General features: G+C 42.9%; 1 protein-coding gene across 3 annotated transcripts in view; it reads right to left on the bottom strand.

Moving 5' to 3' along the window:
• Nucleotides 1–19,122, bottom strand: part of ksr2 (kinase suppressor of ras 2) — a 96,227-nt gene that overhangs the window by 52,648 nt on the left and 24,457 nt on the right. For 2 of the 3 annotated variants that reach the window (XM_036525972.1, XM_036525971.1), the window contains exons 4-5: nt 10,334–10,369; nt 9,426–9,924 (exon numbers count right to left, since the gene is read on the bottom strand). In XM_036525972.1, the coding sequence (XP_036381865.1) occupies nt 9,426–9,924; nt 10,334–10,369 (535 nt within the window). The remainder of the gene's footprint in view (nt 1–9,425; nt 9,925–10,333; nt 10,370–19,122) is intronic. The other variant, XM_036525973.1, reaches the window with a different exon arrangement.

The following is a 19,122-nucleotide window of genomic DNA, read 5'->3' on the forward strand; positions in this document are numbered from 1 at the left end:
GGGTTCAAACAATGGGTTCATAAACCTTGTTAAGAGATGCCAATCTTAAGTGTCTTGAGACTCTAATATGCCTCCTAAACCAGGTTATACAACTACACTATTTAAGAAGCAGACCCCTTGCCAAAAGTTAGACACTAAGGGAACAGGCTTCAGGTTATCCTTTTCTCACCAAACCATTTGTCTGCAATTTATATCAAACCGCATTACGCCAGTTTCAGACCTAATTAGGCCCATTCATCTTTCCCCCATGTGCATCTCTGTGCACTGTGATGGATGGATGTTGCAGCGAAAACAGAGAGGCTGTCACAAAGCCCTACCGGTGTTGCTCAGCAAAACAAATGGAAAAAAATAAATGACAGGTGTCCTGTAAAATGTCAACAACCAAGAACGACCAATGACCCCTTTATCACTGATAAAAGTGTACCTTGTTTAACCCTTTGGTACATAATTTCCAACTGCCCCCCAGCGTGACTCATTTTATGCGATGTAGCATATGTGTTATATTATTTGGTTCGTTATGCTTTCAATAGCATTATTAACCTTCCCATAGTTTTCACTGCCATATTTGCTATACTTTGTAACGTTAAATCACTGTTTCCTCAAAGCTAACATTAGCCAGAATTTTTCCAATCCAGTCTTCTTGTCACACAGGTTTGACCGTACACGCAAAAGGGCTAATCACACGGGTGTGACCATACGTATGAGAGGGTTAAAAGGTGTCTCACATGGTCACGCTAACTGGCTTCAGGCATCTCACCCCAGAAGTCACCAGGGTCTTTTTGGGTCATGGATACTGAATACTGAACAGACTGAACACTCCCACTGGGGAGTGTTGAAAAGTGGTAGAATGTGCCATGCATTGTGCCCAGCAGACTACACTCATACTGGAGGAAAAGTGGTACAGGATGGCAGTACCTATTGGTGGCACTGCACAGGGATATAGTTTAAGGCAGTGCTTTCTCACATGAAGTTATTAGCCCTTAATGAGAAGTGAACAGGGATGTACCAACCCAGATATTTGGTGTACTCACTAAACATGCAGTGGAGCTGCCATACCGCACCTAGCGATGCAGGGTGCATTAATTGCAGTGCTACAAGAAGAACAAGATGGCCATTTGATCAGAGATAAGAAAGGCATAAAGGCAACACTTCAAATGACTTGGAGGACAAATTAAACATGCCAAATGAAAAGAATTCAAAGCATGAGTCATAAATATTAGACATGTTTCTGCTTTTGCTCTGTCTTGGCCCACCGGAATGTTCTTGAAAAATATTTTGAACACTAACACTGGTTAATTAACATGAGGCTCACTCTCTAAAGCAATGTTCACAAATTCCAACCAAATGGCGATACTACATTAACATCTAAAGAAAAAAACAGTCCCTACCATAAAATCCAATTGTTGAATATCTCCCGTAGCATTTCCTCCTAATTACCTTACAACATGTCCTTCAAAGACTCCTTAATGCTGTCATAATAACTCTTCGGGGGGAATGTCAAAGTAACATGATCAATGTTCCCTCTGATCCATTACGATCAATGGTCCACAGTAAAGCCCAAAAAGTACTGCTCGACATGCCTCCACCGCCCCTTTCCTTTTTCTTTTGTTTTGCTCCATATACTGACAATATACAGATGAGCGACAGCCTCGAGGAATGACAGTACCCCTACACTTCATGCCAAAGATGCCTTCCACTCCAAACTGAAATTTCATGGCCCAGTGTAACTCATCTTGGAACAAATCAACCAGAAATCCAGGCTTCTTCTTCCCCTCTCACCAAGACAAGGCAGAACAGGCTATTTTTCAACATACGGTTTTTATTTTTACCGCGCAGCAACTTTTTTGTCTTCTCGCTTCTACAATAATTGGATGTCAAATACACAGCAAGCAGGTGTTGTTGGAACTACCAGAAATATTGTTTCATGTCTTGTATGCATGGCATTTCTGAAATGGTGTGTTTGTTACACTGTTGTTCTTGTTTTTCCTGACATGACGTTTCGCTTTTATGAATCCTGCTTCTATGTATCTTAATAGTGTTCCACAGGGTTTCACATGCCTATGGCTCCCATTCTCTGCACTTGACTATGGCTTTATAACATTGGTGTCCTATACCTGACTACATTATGGGAAAGTGGTGCACCTTTCTAGGTTTTAGCCATGACAGATTTTGCACACCATTAAACAAACCATCTTCTCCCAGATTCCGAATGGCTAGGAGGCCTTCAAATGTCCTACTTTTCACTCTAGCCAGCTGCTGTCAGGCAGCAACCTCCCGAGGAGGTTTGGGAATACCAAATTATTGCACTGTTTTCCTCCACCCATTGTCTTTTCTTTAAAGTGACTGTCACTGATTTTATTTCCTCGCAAAAAAAATAAAAAAAAAACACTGTTCCCCTGAGATCTCAGTGTGTCAGCCCTGTCAGGATGGCAGGCAGCGTACAAAGCTTTTGCCGCTGCTGGGGAATGCATTTAAATCTAAACAACTCAGAGAGGTGACAGCGGCTCCAGCTTCAGGCCCAACAGGCAGCCCGGCTCAAAGCCCTGGCAGAGGGGTGCAGGCTGATGTGTGCTCCAGTTAGGATGGGAGGCCTTGACACATCGTTATTCTGAGCTTCTCTGAGACCTCTGGGGTCAGGTCACCGAAGCCAAGAGGGGGAGGAGGGGTGGAGCCAGTCAAGAGCAAATCAGCTACAGAGGTGAACCTCAGTTGTTTGTCATTATCCTCTGTGACAACACGGGGTCAAGAGTCACTTTCAAAATGCAGTAGGGATAAGTGCGTCCAATCTCCCCAGAAAAACCACAAAATAATGTAGCCAACCTTAGCAGCTTTGAACAAAATCGTTTAAATGTGTACACTAACTAGAGGATCATCATTTCTGGTATCAACCTTCTTGCATATTCCATGAAAGTAACACTTTTATGTACATACAAGAGAAACAAACAGCTAGAAGAACGATTATTCCTTACTGCTGAATGACAAAAGCAATAGGACCTTTCTTCCTCCTTACTTTTTCTTACTTTCTTGCCATCATGATTACAGTGCTCACGTTCCTCTTTTTGATTAACATTATACAGAGATGAAGACATCTGCACATCAAAGGGGCAACTGCTGTAGCAATACCAGACTTCCAGATAGGGCCCCCTCCCTGTGAAGGACGAGCACCGTTCCTCCCGCAGCTTTTCCCTGCTATCTTATTTGTGCGTTACGACAGGTTTATTGATTTTACCTCCGCATCCCCGCGTCGCTTTCAACTCTGACCCACTGCCTGCACGAACAGCTTTCATCTGCTAATAAAAAGCAATCGCTCTGCGGGTTAAACGAGGCTCTCAGCGCCGTGGTGCCCAGGGCTCGCGGCAAGGCAGGGCGACGATTTAGGAGATCGAGCGATTGGCCGATGTTTTTCTGTTGTGAAACAGGGGGCCTGGAGAATAAATGAAGCTCATTATTCCCCCCTCTATCTGGACAGCGAAAGGGTAGCAAGTGTGACAACACTGTAAGAAGGTACAGAGAAAAAATACTATGATTTAAATTAGTTTTTATTTTCATATCAGTCATAAAGCTTATGCTTTAGCAATAGACGGCAATGTATACGTAAATAAATCTGAGAAAAATAATGCCTGCAACCAGGAATGCATCATATCACTCTGACTTTTTGTAGTTTCAGGGGGAGATTTCACAGGAGTAGCAATTCACAGACATAGGAAACAAACACATTAATACAGGTGGCGAGACACCATGCATTTAGAGGCATGAGAGAGAAGTTCTAACAAGGAGGGCAGGAATGCCTTCACCACAAATGCACCCTAGCAACCTGTAGATTTAAAATGGAGTAATATTCAGATTGCTTACACAGTAATGTTTGGTCCTAAAGGATATTACCTAAGGTTTATGCCCCTGGGATGGCTTAAAGTATGCTTTTTCCCTTCCAATCTCTGGTTGGTTAAGCTGGGCCCCCAATGCTATGGCAATGCCCACTTCGACCCCCTTCTTTTTCCCCACACAACCAGCAGCGGGGCTTAATATATCAATTATGCACCAGCAACAATGGCATTCCAGCTGCTGAAATTGCATGCTCCTAAATACTCATATAAATTCATAATCATGCCTTCAATTTCACAGGCCCTCGGAGGAACGCGGCTTCTCATTAGATGGGATAGACTTTGTAAGGAATTAGGTTCTCAGAGGTGCGTGTCAACACCCCTTTAACCTGACTTGTCATTACTGGCGGGGAGCCAGAGTCATAATAAACATGGATGAGATTCCTCAAGAGCCATGTGGACACATGGCTGAGTAGTCCAGGACGGTATGAAGTGCCAATACGGACTGCGACCACCTCCCTTGTCCTGCATGACGGCTCTTCTTCTGTATAAAAAGCAAGGCTCTGCCCTGCATACTGTATAGATGCCTGATCTGAGATCATGTTTCTCCAGAAGCAGGCTATTGATAACTGGGGTAATGGAGCACATCCACAGCATCTTGGGCATTCAACTATTCTATTAAAAATAACGGCACCCACCAAGAGCTCTGAAAGCTATGTATTCCTATATAACATAGAGATTTGTCTCTGATAGGTGTTAACAAACCTAAAGCTGGGTAACAGACTAAATACATTTGAAAGAAAGCTTCTCTCCTGCGGTGATAGTGGAAATTACATGACTGTGGGATTAACTTGATTAATTAGCTGATGAAATTGATTATGAGTCTATATTGGACCTTTCTTTACATCGCTGTCCAACAGAAATAAATTCAGATAAGTCACAGGTTGGGCTCAAAACATCCCATCATCTCTTTGAACAGCAAGAAAGCAAGGCAAGATTAGAATACTCCCTATGATATTACCCTACTGCATAATGGACTGAATCCTCAGAACCATAAAAGGTTTTTCACGTTTCCTGCAGACCATTAAATATTGTGACATTTTCATGAACTTCTTCTCTTGTAGGGCAAATGCCAATCAGGAGCCTAGGGTCTTCACAGTTATTCTGTCGCAGATCTCAGACTCCCAATCATTCAAGTCCCTACTCGGTGAGAGTAAAGAAGTCACCTGCTTTATCATGTCATGGGATAAATAATGTTGGGCATTTGCTGTAAAATTCAGATGAAATTGCACACTTCCACTACCAACTCAACACCTTGAACAAACGTTTGTTTCGAGAGGCACGCAAGAACATTTGTTCTGGTTGTTTACTTTCCCATCCAGCTCCTGGTCATCCAGTCCAAGGCAGATGACAGCCTCTTAAGAAAACATTCCAAATTGGAAGGCAGAAACTGGCATTCAATTCACTGTCTTTGCAGGTGTCTCACAGTGAAAGGCAAACACATACCTCTGTCTTTACAACTTACATTTCTTATGTAGCAGGAAAACAAATTTTTAGAATAAACCCTGGGAGAGAAAGGGAGGACTCTTAATCAAACTAAACATTCAAATTGGTATCGAAACAGATGCAAATTCCTCCCTTCAGGTGGTACATGGTGGAATTACCCTCAAAGAGAGCAGGGGTGGGTGATTCATACCAACCATCCCCCGGATTTCTTATGTCTCCTCACTAGAGCCTTATGATTTATTGGCAAATATCAAATTCAATAATGGAGTACTTAACATTCACAATAAAGCTGGTAATGTAATGAAAGGGAAGAGAAACTTTCATGAGGTAATATTAGGCAAACAGTTTCTTTTTTCACAGGGTATATTAAAAAACATCAACCAAGTAGTGAAATAAATACATTGGACTGAGCCGAGCTGCTCCGAAACACTCTGTCATGGGGCACTGCAAACACTGGAGAGAGCATGAAAGACTCCCTGGCCTTCACCAACATGTTGATCCTCATTAGCATACCAAATGAGCATCATTAATTATCGCTCAAGCTGAGAGAGGTACTTGGTTGAAAAGGGCAGGGAGAGATAGCGCAAAAAAAAATAAGTAAAATTAATAGCGACCACTCCACTACGGTTCACTGCGAAAGTTTAAGTGGTGGTGGGTTCCTCAAGCGCTTGTGTCTTTGTAGTTTAATGTATTCGCATTTCTGGAGAGGTGAGGGCGCACGTCGACATGCATCAGCGCATTAGAGCTGCAGATCCGCTCAACTTTTGCAAAGTGCTCTTTCCTCTCTCCATTTCTGGTGCTGAGATTCTCGCCACTCCGACTAATTGACCCTTTCAATGGAGCCCAATCTAAGCAAAATAAACAAGCCCGGTGTGATCAGATATTGCATCGCCAGGCTGAACCTGAAGGCCATGGAGATAGTTCACTTAAAATGGATGCCACTTATGTTCAGGGGTCAGACACAGACAGAGAGAAACATTGCAGATGAAACTGAAAATACCCATTTTCTTCTCCAAACACATATCCCTATTTAATACTAGTGTTTAACATTAAACTGAGATATTTTCTTTGCTTTTTTGAGATGTCATATATATCTGGTTGTTTTTACGTTTTTATGTTATTTACTACACAACATTGGTTAATACTACTGACACAGCATGTTTTTTACTTTTCTACTTTACTTCACTTTGCTGATTAGTGAGAGACTTTGAGAAATCGGATAATTGTATGTGTGCGTGTGTGTGTGTGTGTTTGTCTTGGAGAGAAGGACTGAAAGAGAGGCCAAGAAAATGCTGAGAGAAGGGAGCAGCATCTGACAGAATAGAAACGTAAAGGCTGTAAATACCATATTCATTGAAGCAAAGGCATAAGAAATGGAAAATATGGAATTACACATGAGTAAACAAAAAGCACAAACAAACATCAACATCAGCATAACAAGCTCACACACAAACGAATTAAGTTACATGCATGTGAAGTTATGGTTACATCAGATCATATAGCTCGACACAGTATACCAAAATGAGCCAAGAAGCAAATCAACTACACTTCATGTCATCTGAATACAAATCAGCGAGTTACTGAAAATGACAAAGAGAAAGATGGGGATTTACATATCCAGAAAAAAAGATCATGATGTTGTTCTCCAGTGTTCCCTCTTTAGGAGATGATTTTCAAGGCAGATAATGGGGATGAGTGCATCTCTTCATTAAGGACACCACAGGTGCCCATTGTTGGGCTGGCATTCAGGCAGGGGAAGGCTTTTGTTTACAGAGAAAGGCGAGAACACTGATATTCACTAACATCTGCCCCTTTGTCGATAGTACCACGTCAACACGCCCAACTTCCACAGACCGCTTTGTGCATTTCTTCATTGTTTAGACTTTTTCTGGTTTGTAACACACAACACAAACCGGACAGAATAATTAAATTACTGAAGAAGAAATACATTCTAAAGATACACATTTAATTAACTAATTCAGTATTTATTTCATTAAAGAAAGCCTACACATGTGAAGAAGAGTCTCGCAGCCTGTCATTTCTGTTTGCAACTGTTTCCACACATAAATCTACAACAAAACAGCCGTGAGGCATTCGTCACTGAAATCCCTGCAAACGAAGGCTCCGCAACAACAATGCTTGTGCGACACATAACAAGACACACTTTGTCAGAAATGAGCAATGGCAACACTTCAAACGGTGTAAATATTTCTGAGCATTCTCATCTGTGAATAATAGATAATTATGGTCACCAAAGAAAAATGTCCTCTCTAATTCTGACCAAAAATGCAGAGAATATGAACACTGCTAATACCCCTGAAGAGCTCCAGTAATGACCAGAAACTATTATACCATATCCTTCTCTTTGTCCTCTATTCATGAAGCTCTTAAAGCTATTTTGCTGTTTCACTTCTTGTTTCATGGCGCAAGAGGATTAGAAATTCCAACTGCCCATTAGAACGAAAGTATGTTTTTCAACAAATTGGTTGGGATGTTTCCTTAGGAAAGAATGTTTGGGTCGAAGCTCAATCCCTAATGACCGTATATTGTCCAATAGGCGAGTAATTAAGGAGAGGGGGAGGAGATGGAGATGTTTAAAGGCTAATTCAGACACCTGGAGCAAACAACATCATGAAGAGTAAGCTATGGAGACGAGGTACAAAATGCTCAACAACTCAGAATAATAACCAACAAGAATCACAGCGATTTTTACAACAAGGGATATGACATTACAAGACAAAAGCCAAAGTCAGGTTCACAGAGTAAAAACAGTAAAAACAGACATAATCTAGCACATCCTATCATATTCATAAAAGCCAATATCAGCCCGACTCACTCTTTTTCCCGTGCTGCAATGAAATGGGTATGTGAAAACCACTGTCAATCAACGGGCATGCTGTTCTACACATACACCACAAACAGTTGGGGACACATCTGAAGAAGTTTTTCATCTGTTTGTTTGGTCCTCCCATTTTTTTTGGTTTTCTCTGTTTGTTTTGTCTGATCCCAAGTGGTTCTCAACCTTTCCTGATTGCCGTAACCCTTTCAACAGTCTTGTTCAACCAGCACGAAAACTCCCTCCAGTGGCACTCCGAAAGCTAGTGCACTTGAACTTTCACCACATCACAGCACATATTTCAAATAGACGCATGCACTTCCCACTCTATGGTTACCCCCCATCACCACAAACATGGTATTGCAGATTAAGATATAAAACATAGATGAGATAAAAATCTAAATCCAAGTGGCCTATTGTGTAATTGTGCATTGTTTTTGCAAATGGTTGTGTGTAAAATCTTGAGGAAAACAGCGATGAAGCGTCCCCTGGAAGCCCTCCAGGAGCGATAAAGGAAGGCAAACCTCAACTCTGAGAGACTGATTCAATTCAGGTGCGCTCACAATGGTACCAGACCCCTTACAATTGTCATTGATTAGGGAGTGAGCAGAAAGTTGCATCTGTTGTGTATCAGATCAGAGTTCAGGGACCGGTAATCAATTCTCTAATGCTGTCTGATCAGTCCCAGTGCAGCTCACCACCCCTCATGGAAACACAACGCAGATGGCCACGGCAAAGGATTCACTTACCATATGGGCAACGCCAGGGCACGGACACTAATGGCATTACAGCAATGGCTTTAATTTCCCCTGTGGCCCTTCCCGGTTACCTGTGTCTGCGGGCATTCTCTGGTTACTGTTATAAGAGACATGTCCGATTTGATCAAAGCTTCACCAGACACAGCGGTTGTCAGGAATTCAGGCTCTGTGCTTATCTTTGTTTGCAGCCGCTTAAATGTTTATGTCTACGGATGGCCTTGCATGAATGTGACTGAATGAGTTAGATCAAAAACAGTCTTGATCAAAGCATATTCATTCAGGGAGTCAGAAGTAGCCAATGTAAATCCCTCAGTTCTACTTTGGCTTTAACTGTTTATTTCACCTCAGGCTTAAGCAGGCTTGACTGTGATTACACTGTCAGTTAAAAACATCTGCTTTTCAACCAAAAGTGTTCCCATGGTGAGGAAAACTTTGGGGGAACCCAGACCCCAAGGTGTTAGGTTTGCCCACTTTATATATGAAATGGAGAGAGAGTGGACTCACTTGGGCGTCTGTGCCTCATCCACACGGGTCCCCAGCTGGAACTCGTGCGACTTGCTGCGGTGTAGAGCCGTGAAGCCGGGCAGGAGGTGGATCAGCTTGCGCGACGAGGGCGGGGGCGTGCCAGGGGCCTTCACCTTGTTCCTCCTTCTCATGGGCGGGGTGCCAGGTGGGGTCATGGTGTTGACCACCAGGGGAGTCCTGGGAGGAGTGTGGGCAAAGTGTCTCTGGCGAGGTGAGGGGGGCAGGGAGCGGTGGCCGGCATCCAGCGGAGGGAGGAGTCCAAGGTGCCCCTCAACAGTGAGCCGATCCACGTGGGTGTAGGAGGGGGCCAGGGTTTGGGGGCTATGACAGAAGTGCTGGTTGTACTTGGACTGGACCTTGGGGCTCTGGGAGAGCTGGAAGCGGATCCACTGGCTGGGCTCGGGCTGACACACAGGGGCGTTTTCCTTTCCCGAGCTGGGCCACTGGATAGCCCAGTCCTGCTTGGCTTGGCTGCTTCCTGCAGAGGGAGGGAGCAGAGTTACCAAAACGAACAGGCCAGACTGACGGCTTGCAGCTCGACAGCAAGACTCGAAGTGATGCACACGAAGCGAAGGGAGAATCTCAATGCCATGAGCATGGAACGGCCGTCGGGCATCGCATGTGGTGCACTGTAGCATGAACTGAAGCGGAGCTGTGCTATGCCGGACAACACGCAGCCACGACAACAATAACCCAGCGCTCTGAAATACAAAATAAATAAAAAGCGGGATGGAAATCTGAAGAATGGAGGTCATGGCCAAAACACAGTCTGTCAAAGGAAAAACAAAGAAATACACACAAGGGATGCTTCTGCAGCTGCAGATACGTAGTCGGTACAGAGCAAAGAAAAAAAGAGATTTCAGCTGAAATGTGGAACAATACGTCACCTCCGTTATTGTGCAATTTCTCGTCCTCAAGTTGTTCTCGAAAAACAAAAACAAAACACAGCTTTATTGTTTTGGCAAACAAGTGACAACTGGAATACTTCTAGACTTGATCACATTAAATCAATAATTCTCCATTACTGTGTCACTTTACTGATTTAGACATACAGTAAAAATAAAGCTTAAAAGGAGAGTTCTTATCAAAATTTTTAATCTGGTATGAATTATGACAAGCATCAAGTACTACCATTCTGAATTGCTTCCCACAAGCCAAACTGGTCCTCCTCCTTCAATCAATGACACAAGCCAGCCTAAATACCAGGCAGAGCTTTTCATTAGAGCTAACAGAGAAGCACTGCCAAAAAAGCTGTTTTTTCACAGAGAGCTCTTTGACTACTTAAAGACTACCAAGACACAGGAGTCTTGAAGTCTTTAAGTGATCAGAGCTCTATCCCTGGAAAAACAACATTTTCCCCCCACAGGGTTTGACATTTCTACATTCACCCTGACGAAAAGCTCTGCCTGGCCGTGTGGCTGACTTGCATCATTGGCTGAGGAGCCGATTTAGAACACACAGCCACGTAAATACTTGATCCATATTATAAAATGTGTCAAATGTTCAAGTTCTCCTTCACGCTATGATACCTTTCAAGACCTTTAATGCATGAGCAAAAGAAGCCTGACCAGGGGACAAATCTTAAACGTGATGCTTATGTGTTGTTGCACAAAATACTGATTGGCCTAACAGAAATGAACACACCCACAGCTGCTTGATGAAAACTGATATGCATGTGTCCTCCATGTGACCACTGAAAGGTGGGTGAGCCAATTTCATACATTTCACTGTTCATTGGGGAATTAATCACTACTTTTCCTGAAAAAAAAAAAAAAAAAAACTGATGATGAAAATGATCAGCGTAACAGGAAGTCTTTTGTATTCAGTGTGCAGTGTCTGTTTTTGTGCCAAATGGCATTTTTGTATAAAGTAGACAGAAGCACAAGCGTCTGTAATGCCTTTGATGGCCCATGGCCATTCAAATTTGATTAGAATTTAATTTTTTATATTTGTACCTTCTGAATAGGTTTCACTAACTGCTAAAGTGCCAGCAAAATCATACCTTACTAAAAGGCTGATTTCAGCTCCAGGAGTATTGTACAATGTTAACATCAGAAAAAAAGTCAGTCCTGTATATCATCCCATTCTCGTAGCCTTTTCACAGGATAAGAAGATTTCAAGATTAACATTAATGTGTTTGTCTGACCTTTATTGAACTCATTGCAAATTCTCCTTCCCCAATTAGTCAGTCGTCCATTTTCCAAGGCAATAGATGGTATTTGAACTGCTCTTTGCACTGATATTAGATTATAAAGAGACAATCAGTTGCCACAGATGTACAAAGGATTCATGTGAACACCTCACAATGCCCCCAGGAAACACTGGGATTTAACCCTTTAAGGACCAGTCTGCGTTATATTTTAAGACAGGGCTCCAGGGGGGAGCTCTAGGCTGTATTGGGCTGTTTGAACATCCAAAGGCCCTTACACTGATAGTTGCATAAACCCCCTTGTTTCTCCTCAGTGTCTAAGTAAGGGACAGACAGAGAGAGACAGCGAGACAGAGCACAAAACAGCTTGAAGTCTCGAGGCTCTTGGTCTTCATGACCTCGTTGTGGAACAGTCTTGGCAAACTAAGGCCGGTCTGAATGACTTCATGTGTCTGTCCTGGGGAGATGACAGCAGTGGCTACACTGTCCACTGATATCACTATCCATGGTGGCTGATGTGAGGTAGTGCTGTGTACTGTGGCAGTAAGAACTCTTTCTGTGTTCATTTCTCAGTTACGACCATCAGTCATCATTCAGTGTAACAGAACATTTTCAGGTAATTACTTTTCCTCTGCCTACAATTTATACAGACGTACACATCTGTATAAATTGGTATCACCAACAATAGTAGTTATATCATATTAAATATAAATATTCTGATGTTGAACATCCTTAACCAAGGTGATCAAACTGACAATTTGCAATGATTTTCATTATATATCTCAGTAATAAATTCATACTACTGGGATTTCACAAGAATAATTGCAGATACATTCCTTGCTCACAAAAGAACAGGACACCTCTGTCCCAAATGGATGGTTTAGTTCTAGAATCCAATACCCGCCCTTCTACTCCATATTGATGGCCCTCATTGTCGGCATCAATACATTTGAATGTTATTCAGAAATTGCTCAGTATGTGGAGGGTCTTCGGCATAACAATGAGCAGATGAAAGATTGCTATGCGCCCTCACACCTGAGAGACGGTCCTGACCCTGACGTCAGTGTGCCTGCGATGACTCACCGCCCAACACGCAAACCGATCCCCCTCTCCGTGGGGGCCCCCGCCACGCAGTGACGCCCACCCTTCCTCAGGCGCCGCGACGCTCGATGGCCTTTGTGAGAACTCGGAATAATGACACCCCCGCTGCAGCGCCTCATTCCAAAGGCGTCTCCCCGTGGGTTGAGCGCAATCCGGGCCCCCCACCTCCCCCCACCACACTCCCTGCCTCCGCCTTTGCCGATTCACTGAGTGGGGGAGTGACAACCTAAACTAAACACGATGAGGAGGGGCTGTGGCAGGGGACATCTTGGAAGAGGGGGCTGATGGAGTTCAGAGGTGGCTCTGGGGGCACAATTAAGCTGTCTCCGAAGTGCTCTCCGGGAACAATCTGCACCACTCGGCGCTGAAGAGGCCGCAAGCCCAGAGAGCCGCACTCGGGCACGGACACACACTTTACCCCCACCTCCACCTCAGATCAGAGGGACGCAAATGCAGTGCACCTCGCCGGGGCAGAGAGGCCGCAGAGAGGCCCCTTGGTGCACTCCAGAACCTCTGGCTGCTCCACATGGACAGCACAGGGCTCAACACAGCGCTGCTTTTAATCAGCGGCGGAGAAAAACAAGCTACTCAAAAGGAAAACTTTGAGTCTTGCTTACCCTCACTCAACAAACATGCAAGTTCAGAAGCTTCCATGTTGCTGTATTTTCTTGCACTTGCAGAGCAACTGCCACTGATCCGTGAGCGGTTTCCCCGCAAAGTTTTACCTGTTAGTCCCTGCACTGAGGAGCAGGGCCGGACCCTGAATTCGTCCCACGTGGGGACAGAGCCAAGCAGAAACTGGAGGCACTGCAACACCATGGACAGCATCCAGCTCACCTAAGCTGTTGCTCAAGTGGACCAACCCATTCTCTGTAGGAGCACACATCACACCTGTCTTCAGCAACGCATATGAGACTGCTCTTACAGTGGGCAAACCGTATGAAAATGCAATAGACTCACAGCTTTGTTCAGTTATGTAATAAGACCTAACTGTTCAAAATTGTTTTACTGTGCAATCAGGGGGTGTCAAACTCAACTCTTGGAGGAATTGTTCAAATTAGTTAATTACCTCTACAAATTTACACTGATGTGTTACCCTAAATATCTGGATCCACAGTGCAATCTTCAGTTGTAATATATTATTTCATTATAAAATACCAAACCCTGTAAATGAGCTCTTTAAGAAATTAAGGGGAGAGAATGAAGGAAAAAAACTAACATACATACCCAGCCCTCCAGAAACTGAATTTTTAACAGATGTAATCCATCTGTTACTAAACTATTAAAGATTCCACTTCCTGACAAGCCTTTTACTCATTCAACAAATATTTTCCTTGTCTATCAGTTTATGCTGCAACTATATAATAGCAAAATTAAATCTACAGCTAAAGATCAGGCATTAAATGTACTAACAAAATGACTACAGTAACTAATGAGCTGCATTTTAATGGCTGAATTCTATCAAATGGTTTAAATTATCACCTCTTGTTTCAAGAAAACATTCCTGTATCATTATCGGATGAAATAGTATCTAATCTTTTCAATAATTTAATGCATAGGATGATGTAATTTTGACATAAACAAGGAATAAAACTGGATTCAATTACCCTTTTTTCCAGCTGCACTGAACAGAGGGATATCCACAACGTTTCAATGCATTAAAAGCACGAAATCAATTCTCAAAGCGTGCGTGAAAACACCAGGGCATTTCTCACATAACGCCCTCGGCGGCTGATTTTTGGCGGATCTAGGATAATGTGTAAGATGCTATCTCATGGCTCTTTCTCTCTGTCTCTGAGGGATCCTTTGATTCTTCCTTTGAATCAATTTCACTGGGTTGACCCATGTTCTGCAGCTCCCTGGTGACCTAGAGGATTGGAGGTGTGAATATACCTCACTGCAATCTGTGTGCTGTGCTCTCTACCCTGCCCGTAGCCAAGGCCCACTGCTTCCCTACAGTATATTCTTTTGAATGCGACAATGCAGCAGTCAAAAAAAGATTTATGGTCAGTTATTTATAGAATGATTCATGGGAATGGTCAACATGTGGACTGATTATTAATTGGCACTCCATTCTTCACTTGAAAAAGCCTGTAAGACCAGCTCTTAATAATGACATAATTGCACTAATTAGCGCTCAGCTGATTCTATTGTTTAAGAAATGGCAGAGAAATGCCAAGGGGAGTTTATCTGATCCACAAGTACCACGCTGAACAGGACTATGTGACATTCCACTTAAATGCATGCCTTGTTTTTTCTAAAGGAATGTATCTACACATTTCTATAGCATAGGTATGACTTTTCTCAATGATTAATTATTAAAGGATCCTTTAAGTGTTATTCCTGTATTCTGTGCTAAAGGAAATGTTTTTACAGTCCTTTTGACCAGACAGTAATCATTTGAAAAATATGGAAAAATAAGTACCATCATAGGGTGACTGAAAAAATGTGAAATCTTTTCTTATCCCTGACACAAAGATACAGGCCCAGGAGAAGGAACACCAGCTGCTTCCTTTACAAAATCCCACTCTTAAAATCTCACTTTCATCAGGGTTAAGTATTCACATTTACCTTGGTTTGTTAAGCTGTCATTTTCTGTGCCTCTTAAACAATACCATCTCAGGGTACTTGTAGTGGTTTCCTTGACGCAATCACAGCAGGGATGACTTTCACAAGAGCCACTTCCCAGTTCCACAGAGTGAGGATTCGCCACATCAATACATCAATACTACTCTGCCTGACGAGGCAATAAAATGAAGAGTTGTTGTACTGAGACCAATATGATCACTAACATGTTATTTCACAATGTCAGAGAAGTCAGTCGGCAATCAGTGAGCAAATCCCTTTCAAAAGACCAATTCACCAAACTGTGGAATCCCATGAGTGCTCTGGGGACAGATCACATTGGGAGGGTAGGGGTGACTCAAAGAGATGACGTGTGCGTGACATCAGTGTCTACAGTGAGGCTGGAAGTCTGGGTTAACAGGGTTGGCAACATGGTTGGCAAGGGGGGAGGCAACTGCTGTGGCCAGTTCCCTGAGAAAAGGTTAAAACAGCCTCCTAACATTTACTTGCGTGAGGTGAGGTGTGTTAGTGTCCAGGCCCTCCCCTCTCCCATCCTTCCCCTCACAGCCTGGGTCTCAACATGGCCCTGGAGGCACCGCTGCCCCCCCCCCCCCCCCCCCGACTGTCGACTCGTCATTCACAGATGGTATTTTGAGGCCAATTAGAGACAAATTAGATGATTTGCTGTTGATGCGGGGGGTAGGTAGTGGTCGGTTAATGAACTGGAATTCAAAGTGGAGGAGAAGCGGACACGGGGGCTTCTTCTGGGAAATCGGACTTTTAAAAAGGCGCATAAGAGCACTAAGGCGACGCAGGCCTAGCAGAGCTCTACGGAGTGGGAGATATGTGGTGTGTGTGTCATCTGCAGCCCGGAACAGGAGGAGGCTGGGTGGTGTGGGGGCGTGGCAGCTGAGAGGTAGGTAGCACCAGATGACCGCTCTGAGACTCTGAAGGTGCTCAGGGTGTCCTGCAGAGACAGGCCCCGAAACACGCCCCCTGGCAGAGCATTTGCGTCAGTTTCATATCTGGAGCTATTTGAATCAAAGCTGACTCAAACGCGGCCCTCATTACCTCACCTTTCATTCTGTATGCACCATAGACATTATGGCGACACTGCTTAGTGCACTGCCTACATACAGAGCAAATGCCCCTCTAAGTGGAATAGATATTGTTGTCCCATTAATGTTGTCAAAACCTGTCTCCACTCCAGTGTAGTCCAATCCAAATTACAAGCTTTTTTCTTGTCTCTGTGTCTACTGTCCCTTCACATACAAAGATATTTTTAAAGGCCATTTCATATCCAAACACACAGAAATGAAAAGCAAAAAAGTTCTCCCCTTACATGGTACATATGATGATTATAAATATTAGTTTCAGCACAAATGCTTTGAATATTAACAAGATGCTGTTAAAGTACAACTTCACAATTTTTAAGACTAAATGAACTGTCTGAGAAAATCAGTTAAGTATCTCTTCCACAAGACAAATTTTGTATTAAACCAAGACCAATGGAAAAGTAACGCAAGCAAAACAACTAAAATTTCCTTGGCATACATTATACCATGCTGATATCATGGCCCACTCATTACCATGAATCTAATTCTTCCATTTGAAAAGACCCTTAATTGCGGATGGACCACAGCATCGCATATTTGTTGACTCTATCATCATAAATGGAACACAATGGCCTGAAAAAATTACTTTCATCCCACTATTTCATGAACGCATTTCCCAAGTGGATATCAGGCGAACCGAGCGAACAACAGCGTCAAAAGAGCCGAAGCAATACATTATGTGCCAATTACGGTTTTATAATGTGATTTGAGTCAAGTTACAGTTTTATTTTTCTATTCTCACACTGCGAGGGAAGTGGAGAAGCAGAGTCTGACTTTCTTCTGATAAGACAACAGTCCTCTCAGCACGAAAAGGCCAGATTTAATATTATTATCCTCCTGGGATGGTTGCACTATGGATTTTGAGAAACAATCCCAGCTGTGGATTGAACCAAGCATTTCATTTTGGGATGGGACGGCTCTCTGACCTGTTGACAGCATCACCGCTATTTTCACGCTTTTCTCTGGACTCCAAAACAAGCCTATTAGTTCCTCTCAATGCCACTGCCCCCGAAACGTATGTCAAACATGGAGGGAAGGGTTGCAGAGAGACAGAGTGTGATCGGTGAGGCCAGCTGCACATTTAATCCTGCAAAGTCGCGACAGGAGCTCGCAGAACCCTGCCGGCTAGCCCAGCAAGGCTCCCCAGATCTTAAAGCTGCAACCCACACTCCCCCGTGCTCCTTCCATAAAGGCTGTCTGAACTCCAAGTAGGATTTAAAACAAATAAACTGCCTACCGCCTCTATCATCAATCCTGGTGCACAACACCCACAAGTCCCCTGTAAGCAGCTTGCCCATTGAGGTTAAAAGCACAAGCCAGAGCGAAAGGAATGCGGTACTTGAGAGAGGGCATAACAGACTAACAGCGAGGGCTCTATTCACCGCGCACCACAGAGTTCAGAGTTACAAACTGAATCAAGTCCAGCACAAATGGATCATTGCGTCAGCTTTCAAAGACGTACAAGGAGAGTGTAAAAAAGGCAAATTTACATATTTTTTGTTAAAGTAAAACCTGAAGTAAAAACATTCTAGAGAAAAGAAAATTTCAATAGTGATATGATTAAACAATGACAAGGAGGTCTCATGACTAAAACAGTGCTCCTTGGTGCAAGCTGAAAAAGCCCTTTAAGGTAACAACAAGAATATTCATTCCGTTGTATTTTCTTAAATGTGAGAAAATGTTGTATTTTAATAAAATCTTTCTTTTTTTCACTCATTTGTAGACAGTGTCATTCACCTGCAGCCTGCGAGGCAAAAACCGAGGGAGGCAGAGAACTTCATTTGGTAATTATTGTGAACCTGTTTTAGAGGGTGTTGCACGATTAATTCATTAATAAGCATGCCAATTTAAATTTAAAGGGTCACCCATTAGCAGCTGATTCTTTTTTGCATGATTGCATCTAATGTCATAGCTCTGCCTTTGCACATTTCAAATAGTACGAGAAATAAAAAGCAGTTGATTTTAATAATAATAAAAAAACTAATCTCTTATGACTGTTACAATGAATATTGTTCCATTACTTCATCTGTAGTTAACAAGACAATGCTTTCATCATGGACACAAGGAATCAGTGACTGTGTAAGGGGTGATCTTTAATAAAACACAGGACCTTGTTCATCAGGTTTAGGACCATTTTCAGTTTTAAGATAAGTTGTCTGCTTGCCCTGTTATAGTTCATTGACTGCCATTGGTAACAATATATGCTGTAGCATGCTATAATTCTAGTCTCCACTCTGCAGTGCTATGCTGCCCTCTGCTTTGTGTTTGAAGGACTTGGTTGGAAATAATTGTCTTTATGATGCAGTTGCAGGTACTGAAAACAACACATGGATCTTTGGTACCCTCTGCTGGAGACAAAAGGGCTTGCAAGAGGTAGAATGCACATATTTTGACAAAAATAGCTCTGAGGACCTTCCCTAAACAATGCATAATTAGTCTATGTCTTAGAGGAAAAATATTAGAGCATCAGCCAGGTGTTCTTTGTAAACAGTATGGAGACGATTTAGAGGACAAATACTTGTATTTCTATAAATAAATCAGTGCCATTCAAGTGACTTCTGGCAATTAGTATGTAAATGTGTTTTTCCTTGATTACATTGCTCTTCCTGCTTTACATACAGCAGCACACGTAGAGAAACTGCCACTGATTATATTACAGTATTCACAGAGCTAAAAAAAAAAAATCACCATTGGCACACAGCAATACGACAGGTTTCCTGATGATGTGGAGCCACCCACTGATAAT

Source organism: Megalops cyprinoides, chromosome 4, assembly GCF_013368585.1.
Source record: "Megalops cyprinoides isolate fMegCyp1 chromosome 4, fMegCyp1.pri, whole genome shotgun sequence".
NCBI classification, from domain to species: Eukaryota; Metazoa; Chordata; class Actinopteri; order Elopiformes; family Megalopidae; genus Megalops; species Megalops cyprinoides.